Source organism: Rhinoderma darwinii, chromosome 5 (assembly GCF_050947455.1).
Source record: "Rhinoderma darwinii isolate aRhiDar2 chromosome 5, aRhiDar2.hap1, whole genome shotgun sequence".
In the NCBI taxonomy this organism is placed as follows: domain Eukaryota; kingdom Metazoa; phylum Chordata; class Amphibia; order Anura; family Rhinodermatidae; genus Rhinoderma; species Rhinoderma darwinii.
In genome coordinates this window covers 190,178,423-190,188,730 of record NC_134691.1, presented here as the reverse complement: position 1 = coordinate 190,188,730, position 10,308 = coordinate 190,178,423, and the positions used below count along the sequence as shown (strand labels likewise).

The following is a 10,308-nucleotide window of genomic DNA, read 5'->3' as shown; positions in this document are numbered from 1 at the left end:
TTTAGACGGCCCTCTTTTATTCCTACTGGAAATTTATGAATTAATAGTAACTGGATGTTACCATTCTCCTATAGAGGAATATCCTTACTCAGTCTGATGCTGTCAGCACCGATTAGATAGTTGTAGACTGTGCAGTGGCACACTCCCAACTGGTAACACCCAGTTGTCAATTTATTCATACATTTCTGGGAAGGAACAAGGCACAACACATAGTTCTAAGTAAATATGTTCCAGAATTTTTATATTATGGGGAATGTAAGTATTTACTAAAACAGACATGCCAGGAGAGCTTACAGGTCCTCTATAAAGGCTATGTACATCTTTTGAAAAGTGTTTTTTTTTTTTTAATGTGTCATTTTTATTTAAAAATATTTTTTCTTTTTTAGATACAGCTGCTTTGTATCCTGTATACAGAGCAGCTGTATCTAGCGTTGAAGCCTGAATCCATTAGGTCAGCGCCCCTGACTGTTTCAGTGTCAGCGAGTCCACCTGTTAATCGATCACATCTAAGTTATGAACTTAGATGTGATCGGTAACAGCTCGATCACGCAGGACCCGCTGTCACTCAACCCATCACATCTAAGTTCATTAAAAAAATAACATTTTCAAAAGGTGTACATAGCCTTTAAAAGGTATTTTACGTGTTTCTGTAAGAGGAATCTTCTCCAATAGAAAGAAAACAGCAAAGCTTTGTATTCCTACTGCATGTTTATACATGTCAATCAATATAAACAGTTTATTGGGAGTTTGAGGAATATACATGCTTGTGTCATACAAATAACACAAGAGAACACGTTACAAATTCTAAAGAACATTACTGTAAAAAGCAGTACTATGTGGTAGTATTCAACTGAAAATCCTAATGTACAGTACCAGTTCCATTAGTCAGTTAACTTTCTCTAAATTTTTGTCTTATTTTTACAAAAGCATGGACTGTTGACACGAGAAAAGTGCAGGCACTCTAATCGCATTACATGTTGTACGCAAAAAAAAACTGCCGTCATTCAATTAAAAGTGTTTACTAAATAAAATAACAAAATGTACAATTTGCACAACACAATTTCCCGCTCCATAAAGGACTCCATTAAAAGAAAAATTCCTTAATAGTCCATGCTCCGGGACCGTGGCCATCTTCGTTAGTGAATGCAGGGGCACACATAAAGATGCTCTATGGCGAGTGAAACGTCTGAGCTCCAAGCCTCGGTCACCTGTTGAAGACAGCGCCTGGAAATGGCCAAACCTTCTTGGTCCGGCAATCGCAGAAGGTTTTCTGTTTTGTTGGTCTTCGATTTAGCAGAGTTTCCATTTCCACCCAAACAATTGTACATTCATAATCCATTATATAAATACGGTATTAAGAGCAATTTAAAAAAATAATCTACTAAATTTTCAAATATTGGGAACATGGCGCTCAAAATTCTCAACTGCTGTTTGAGGGAAGGAAAGTCAGAACTACTGTCGGTGCCACAAAATATTAATAGCTTTTTACTTCTACTGCTAAACAATAGGGATCACTCCAGTTAATATTTTAGGACTGATCAAAAATAAGCCGTCCGTCAGTCAATTTCTGCTTCATACAGCTTCCTATCTGGTATTTTTTTTAAAATAATATTTAATCATAACATTCCTTTTATCAATTTTCCGTTTTTTGGGCTCATTGTTGGTCATAAGTATATAAAATGTACTTGTAAAGGTAGCATTCTGTCGGGTCTTAGACTTATCTTGTGACAGTTCTGTACTTGGAGTTCCAGACTATCTGTGACCAGATTTTAAAGAATCGTACTGTACTTTCAATTCCTGTAAATGAACATTTATATCAAGATCTCGGTAGTGCTCACCGAACAATAGTCATAGGTATAAACTAAAAGGTAAAGGGATGGATCTCGGACTACCCATGGTGGGAACATGAGTAACTTCCGAGTCACAGTAGGACATTACCGTACAGTACAGATACTCTTTAAACAGTATTGTGGGCAAACTTAAAATTGGACTGATTGGTTGCTAATGGCAACAAGGCCATTTTTAGACAGTTAATAAATAAGCCCCAATTATGACTAAAGCTAGAGTCCTAAAGGGCTTATGTGCATTAAGCCTGTACAGAATCCGCCAGAAAATCAGAGACATACGGAGGCGCAGTAGAGGGCTCATGAACCTATTATCGCTCCATACAAAATGAATGGGAATCCAGAAATCTCCATTTACAAAGTACAGTAGTTCACTATGCCTTTTTGACACCCTGCTGGTGTGTTTCTGACGTCCTGCCAACAAGAGGTTCTATACCTGGCTTTTGTAAGGTTTTTCTTAATGTGCTTTTTTTTTTTTTTTTGCAACATGCAGAACATGGTTGTAGTTGAGAAATCATTTTGAAAAAATACATAATTTTGTTTCCCAAAACAAATTTTGCACTAAAGTTTTAGTGTGTTTTTTTGGGGATCCGATAGCTGGGGTGTTATAATTTATTAGACCAAAAGACCATTATCAGCTGTGACATCACGCTATGTATGGGTACACATTTATGAGACATCTTTCTAAGGAAAAAGACAGAAAACTTGCGAGCTTACATTAATGTCAAATGTGTCATCGGTTCGAAACCATCAAAAAAGCATCACTGAAACACGGAGACTACAGATTTATAAAGCACCAAACCTAGAGGCACCCATGATTACAACACTACTTCAGAAGTTTGGGCACACTCAGTGTTGGTAGGCTTGGCACAATTATGTCTTTAAATATTGGGGTGTAGTTTGGACCTTGATGCCTCTGATTTTGATCCACAGTTTCTATTATTGTCTGCTTCATCTCCCTGCTGGCATCTCCTCTCATTGCAAGCAGAGCAGCAATATGATCATCCCTGTTAGACACAAAAAAAAAAAAGTTAGACTTAAGTATTCGGATTTCCTAGATAATAAACCATCAGACTATAACGCCTTTATAATATTTCTTACGAAAATACTTAGAAACTTTACTAGGAAAAGGAATGGTCAAGTTAATTTTGAAAAATTACCTGAGATCCGGATACCTAGTCACCAAAGTGGAAACTTCCAGGTAGAGAAGTGAAGGGTCTGTAAGCTTTATAACCTCCGCAATATCTATAATGGTATCACAGAGTCCATCTGTCTCTTCACTAAATCCCTAAAGAAGAAGACTGAGGTTTAGCAAGTATCTCCTAATACAGGCTATTCCACATTTCTAGAACTAGTGATCAAACTGGCTCTGCTGCTAAGTATTCAGCTTTACGGAGCACATGTATGAATGTGTTGTAGCACAAAAGTGGAGCAAATATAGACTTCTGTATCGTGTACAGTATTAGACAAATTTATCATGCGTTGTAGTGCACAGTATTAAGACATTTCAAAGAATTTTGCCGATATCAGCCATTTATGGAACATTATTGATACATGGACCAGACACATCCTTTCTGGAACTGTAGCTTAGCCTATTTCTCTTACCGTAGTAACACAACAAAGCGGGCAAGCACAAATAGACACTTACAGATGTAAGACGCTTAAATAGAAATTTAAACTGCTCGGCTTCCTTAATCATGCGCTCGGCACCCTCCTTGCGTTCTTCTGCATTTCTGAAGCAAATTCGTCTTTGCATTATAGCTTTGATGTATTCTGTCACTACTTTCCTGTGGGCTTTAATGGTCATTTTCTACAGAAAGAAAAGCATTATTCATGAGAAGATTTCCTGTAGTTACATTACAGTATGGAGCTTTTATGATTTTATATAACACTGCATACACAAATGTCCACCAATAGATCATTAAAAAAAAAAAGGAGTTGGTATCTGATTTGGTCACTAAATCATAGCTACACATACCTGCTTGTAATGGGTTTTAATCCTTGCAAAGTCATTAAAATAGTCTTCTATGGTGACACAAATAGTGTCTACGGCATTAGAGCCAGCAAGCCATTTCCTGGTCATCAGGTCATTCAAATGTGGCTAAAGAATAAAATAAAAGTCAGTATGTATAAATAATGAGCAGAGAGGTCACAGTATATAATAAATATCACATGAAATCTGCAACAGTGGTGACAATAACACCTATACAGGCTGCATGGACCCCAGTAAAGGCACCTGCACGCTTTATGTGTATTTATATACATCAGACTGGATTAGGTTTGGAGGGGGCAGGCAGTGCTGGTGACTCAATGACCTGCGTTAAAATAAGTGTAGATAAGAGTTTCTCGAAACCTTTTGTACCCAATTCAACTCTCAGACTGAGCCGCCATACGATAAGCAGCTCTTAATGACGTCAGCCAGGCGCGAGTCAGAGTAAGCAGCGGCTCCCTATGTGCGTCTGGCTGACGTGTACTGAAGCCGCTCAGGAGCCCTGCAGCTCAAATGGAAAAAAAAAAAAAGCTAGAGGGTACGAAACCCTACACATGCTCCTTAACCCCTTCAGGACCCAGCCGATTTTTTCAAATCTGACTTGTGTTACTTTATGTGGTAATAACGTTGGAATGCTTTTACCTATCCAAGCGATTCTGAGATTGTTTTCTCGTGACATGTTGTACTTTATGTTAGTGAAAAAATGTGGTCGATAATTTTGGTATTTATTTCTGAAAAACGCCACAATTTAGAAAAAATTAGCAAAAATTAGCATTTTTCTAAATTTAAACGTATCTGCTTGTAAAACAGATCGTAATACCACACAAAATAGTTACTAGTTAACATTTCCCATATGTCTACTTTATGTTTGCATCGTTTTTTGAATGTCCTTTTATTTTTCTAGGACGTTACAAGGCTTAGAACTTTAGCAGCAATTTCTCATATTTTAAAGAAAATTTCAAAAGGCTATTTTTTCAGGGACCTGTTCAGTCTGAGGTGGCTTTGAGGGCCTTATATATTAGAAAATCCCCAGAAGTCACCCCATTTTGAAAACTGCACCCCTCAAGGTATTCGAATCAGCATTCACAAAGTGTTTTAACCCTTTAGGCGTTTCACAGGAATTAAAGCAAAGTAGAGGTGAAATTTACACATTTTATTTTTTTTGCAGAAATTAATTTCTAATACATTTTTTTTTTGTAACACAGAAGGTTTTACCAGAGAAATGCAACTCAATATTTATTGCCCAGATTCTGCAGTTTTTAGAAATATCCCACATGTGGCCCTAGTGCGGTAATGGACTGAAGCACCGGCCTCAGAAGCAAAGGTGCACCTAGTGGATTTTGGGCCTCCTTTTTTTTAGAATATATTTTAGGCACCTTGTCAGGTTTGAAGAGGTCTTGTGGTGCCAAAACAGTAGAAACACCCCAGAAGTTACCCCATTTTGGAAACTACACCCCTCAAGGAATTTATCTAGGTGTATAGTTAGCATTTTGACCGCACAGGTTTTTCGCTAAATTTATTAGAATTAGTCTGTAAAAATGAAAATCAACTTTTTTTCTGAAAAAGCATAGAAATTTTAAATTTTTACAAGGAATAAAGGAAAAAAAGAACCACAACATTTGTAAAGCATTTTCTCCTGATTACGGCAATACCCCATATGTGGTAATAAACTGCTGATTGGACCCACAGCAAGGCTCAGAAGGGAAGGAGCGCCATTTGGATTTTGGAGCACGGATTTTGCTGGATTGTTTTTCGGTGCCATGCCGCCTTTGCAACGCCCTGGAGAGACCAAAACAGTGGAAGCCCCCCAAATTACCCCATTTTGGAGACACCCCTCAAGGAATTTTTCTAGGGTTATAGTGAGCATTTAGACTCCACGGGTCTTTTGCATAATTTATTAGAATTAGGCGGAGAAAATTAATATCACAATTTTTTCCCACTAAAATGTTGAATTTTCTCATTTTCACAAGGGATAAAGGAGAAATAAACAACCAATTTTTATAAAGCAATTTCTCCCGAGTACGGAAATACCCCACACGGGGTCATACATTTTTTTCATTAGAAATGAATTAACCCTTTCAGGACTGATCCATATTTTGCTTTCTTATTTTCGTTTTCCACTACCCGCCTTCCAAGAGCCATAACTTTTTTCTTTTTCCGTCAGTAGAGTGATGTGAGGGCTTATTTCTTGCGGGAGGAATTGTAGTTTCTATTGATACCATTTAAAGTGAAATAAATAGTACTGGGAAACTGAAAAAAAATAGGAAAATATAGTAATATAGGAAAAAAATCTGATTCCATTTTTTGGGGGTTTTCGTTTTTACAGCTTTCGCCGTGCGGTAAAAACGAAAACTACAGCGATTTTGGCGGTTTAAATTATTTACGGTGTTCACCGTGCGAGTTAAATAATGGCATATTGTAATAGTTCGGCCTTTTACGGACGTAGCGATATTAATTCTGTTTATTTTTTTACATTACTTTTGAAGAAAAATGGGAAAAGGTTTTTTTTGTAACTTTTTTTTCTTTCTCACTACTAATAACTTGAATTCTTCTACACATTTTATTAGTCCCCTTAGGGGACTTGTACCAGCGATCATTGGATCGCTGGTACAATATACTGCGATACTAATGTATTGCAGTATATTGTTATTTTTACAGGCTTCTGTAACCGCACGATCGCTGTTCCTGTCCGTTAGTCCTGGGTGTCAGCTCTAATACACAGCCGACGCCCGCAGCGTATGGAGCGGGCTCAGCACGTGAGCCCGCTCCATACATCACCCCCGCACCATACATCACCCCCGCACCATGACGTGCTATTAAGTCATAGTGCTCAAAGGGGTTAATGCACAGCGGATGGTGTGAATATTACAATTTTGCACTGATGTGCCATTTTAGTGCATAATATGTTGTGCCCAGTTTGTGCCGCTGAAGACAAATACCTCATAAAACGTTAAGCGGGTTCTCCCGGGTATGGCGATGCCATATATGTGGGCGCAAACTGCTGTTTGGGGACGCTGCAAGGCTCAGAAGGGAGGGACGCCATTTTGCCTTTGGAGCGCAGATTTTGCTTGGTAGTTTTTCTGTTTTGGGTTTCGCTGGTATTTCAGTTTATAATGTGGGGGCATATATAATCTGTGCGGAGAACATCAGGGTATAATAAGAGGGTATAAAAATGCGGTAAACAAATAATTCATAGATGTGTGGTCAGTGTCGCACTGATAAATGGTGTCGGATCTTATCCGCTTTTAGAACGCTCTGCACATTTTGCATCGCCATATTCTGAGAGCCAGAACTTCTTTATTTTTTTTCACCACCGGAGCTGCGTGAGGGCTTATTTGTTGCGGGACAATCTGTAATTTTCATTGGTACCATTTTGGGGTACATGCGATTTTTTTTGATCACTTTTTATTAAATTTTTTTGCAAGCCGGGTGACCAAAAACAAGCAATTCTGACAATGTTTTTTAGTTTATTTTTTGCGGAGTTCACCGTGCACTATAAATGACCATTATATTTTATTCTGCGGGTTGGTACGATTACGGCGATACCATATGTATATAGGTTTTTTTTATGTTTTGCAGCGTTTCCGCAATAAAATCACTTTTTTATAAAATTATTTATTTTCTGTGTCACCATATTCTGAGAGCCATAACTTTTTTATTTTTCAGTCAAAAAAGCGGTGTAAGGGCTCGTTTTTTGCGGGACGGGTTGTAGTTTTTATCGGTATTATTTTCGGGTACATGCGACTTTTTGATCACTTTTTATGCTCTATTTTGGGAGGGGTGGTGACCAAAAAATAGCGATTCTGATGTCGTTTTTTTCCTATAATGAAAGACTTATTATAGGAAAAAAATGAAGTGTTTTATGTCGTTAATTGCCGAAATCAGCGGCGATCAGTGTGCGCCGGGAACTACTCCGCAATATTACGTCTGGATGCGGGAACTAACCCCTCTGCAGGACGTACTATTGCGGCGCAGCGCGGGAAGAGGTTAAGTAGAAACCAGTGCCATTTCAACCCCCTGTTCTTCCAGCCTCCTGATGAAGGCAAGTGACTAATATTTATCTATAAATCTATGTGGGGGATATTTATGAAAACTGTCTAACAGAGAAAAACGGTCTGTGTTGTCCTTAGCAACCGTTCACAGCACAGCATTCATTTCTATAGTGCTCTTAAAAATTCAAAGCTACACTGATTTGTTTCTGTGGGAGTCAGTTTTCTGTTTGGCTTTGTTCACATCAGCGTCGAACGGAGCTTATGTAGCAGATTCCAAAAATATTTTTTTCCCCCAATAACATGTAACATTTTTCATTTTCGCAAAGAAAAAGCACCCCAACATTTGTAAAACAATGTCTCCAGAGTATTGCACTATCGCATGTGTTGTTAGAAACTGCTGTTTAGACATATGGGAGAGCTTAGAAGGGAAGGAGAGCCACTTGACTTTTGGAGCGTAGATTTGCTAGAATGGTTTGCAGAAGCCATGTCGCATTTGCAAAACCCCTGATGTGCCAAAAAAATAAATAAATAAGTGACCCCATTTAAGAAACTACACCCCTATAGGCATTTATCAAGGGCTGTAGTGAGCATTTAGACCCCACAGGTGTTTTTCAGAAATTAATACGCAGCGGATGATGCAAAGTGAAAATTGCAATTTTTCCACCGTTATGCCATTTCAGTGCACAATATATTGTGCCACTGGAGAATCTTACCCCATAAATTGTTAAGCAGGTTCTCCCGGGTATGGCAATGCCATACATGTGGACGTAAACTGCTGTTTGGGAACACTGTAGGGCTTAAAAAGGAAGGAGCACCATTTGGAGCGTGGATTTTGCTCGGTAGTAGTTTTGTTTGGGGTTTTGCTGGTATTTCAGTTTATAATGTGGGGGCATATGTAATCTGTGCAGAGTACATCAGTACATAATAAGAGGAAATAATAATGCGGTAAATAATACATTTATCCATAGATGTGTGGTACGCTGTGAAGCAATCAGTTATGTGCAGGCCAGTGTCGTCCTGATAAACGGTATCCGTTTACTCCTATGTAGTTTGGGAAATATTGCTGGGAAAGTGTTGCCCTGGTATAACATGAGATCCCTCGCTTCCAGCAGATGTGCTGTGTCCCTTCCCTTCCTGGTTCCTAAATACTAGTGCCCTGAAGCTGAAGGATTCTTCCCCTCCGGCCTGCATATCGGGATGTTTTTTCATCACCACATTACTAGTGCCATAACGTTCTTATTTTTCGGTTGATGGAGCGGTGTGCGGGCTTATTTTTTTTTGCAAGACAAGCTGTAGAATTTATTGGTATCATTCTACAACCCATACAACTTCTTGATCACATTTTATTTAATTTTTTTGAAGAGGAAATGACCAAAAACAAGCAACTCTGGAATTGTTTTTGCCATTCACCGTGCCCCATAAATTGCATGTTAACTTTATTCTGCGGGTCAATACAATTTCGGCAATACCAAATTTATATAGTTTTTTTCATGTATTGCAGCTTTTGCACAACAAAATCACTTTTAAAAAAAAATCATTTGTTGTCTGTGTCGCCTTATTCGAAGACCCATAACTTTTTTATTTTTGCGTGGACAAATCGGTGTCAGGGATTTTTTTTGCGGGACGGGCTGTCGTTTTTATTGGTATTATTTTGGGGTAAATGTGACTTTTTTTTATCACGTTTTATAAAATTTTTTGGGAGGAGACGGGACCTAAAAACAGCGATTCTGGCATTTTTCTTTTTCACGGTGTTTACCGTGCGGGATAAATGATGTAATAGTTTTATAGCCTGTGTCGTTACGTACGCGTTTTTTTCCAACAATAAAAGACTTACTATGGGAAAAAAAGGAAATTTGGGGTTTTAACGGGAAACTTTTTTTATTAACTTTTTTTTCCCCCACTATTGGATTTGAAGTCCTGAAGCCCTGATCGCTATTCTAATACACTGCACTACATACGTAGTGCAGTGTATTAGAGCTGTTAGTCATACAATGACAGCAAGTGTATGAGGACCCGCTGGAGGCTTCCATACAAGGCAGACACGGAGGCCATTGTTAGGATGAAATAAAATTATCTTTTTTAAAATGTATTTCTAATGGTTATGGTTTATAGGACTCCCTAAAGGGCTAATGTAGGTTTGATATATGTGCTTGGAGTTTAAACCTTTTTTTTTGTTTTTTTTAGTTGCGATTGGACTATATATAGAATTATACATATATTTTTTTTTAGTTTATAGTAGGACGAGAGAATATCTGTACACATATAACATTTACATGTCTATTTATATGTACACATATAAGATATTACATATATAAATGATATATGCAACAAGCTTCCAAACAGCTTAGGCCTCTTCCTCAGGCATCGTGTGAGCCCAGTCGCCCTGGCAGATGAGAAGGGTCTTAAGCGGGGAACAACCCTCTATGAATTCAATATGCTTGCCTACAAAGACATATGTTCTGAGTAGACAAACCCTTTAAAA

General features: G+C 38.2%; 1 protein-coding gene across 4 annotated transcripts in view; it reads right to left on the bottom strand.

The window, feature by feature from the left end:
* Positions 1-1,003: 1,003 nt before the first annotated feature.
* EXOC3 (exocyst complex component 3) overlaps positions 1,004-10,308 on the bottom strand; it is a 31,548-nt gene continuing 22,243 nt past the window's right edge. For all 4 annotated transcript variants that reach the window (XM_075826823.1, XM_075826825.1, XM_075826824.1 and 1 more), the window contains exons 10-13: positions 3,823-3,945; positions 3,493-3,654; positions 3,005-3,132; positions 1,004-2,851 (exon numbers count right to left, since the gene is read on the bottom strand). In XM_075826823.1, coding sequence (XP_075682938.1) covers positions 2,671-2,851; positions 3,005-3,132; positions 3,493-3,654; positions 3,823-3,945 — 594 coding nt within the window. In that variant the 3' untranslated portion in view covers positions 1,004-2,670. The remainder of the gene's footprint in view (positions 2,852-3,004; positions 3,133-3,492; positions 3,655-3,822; positions 3,946-10,308) is intronic.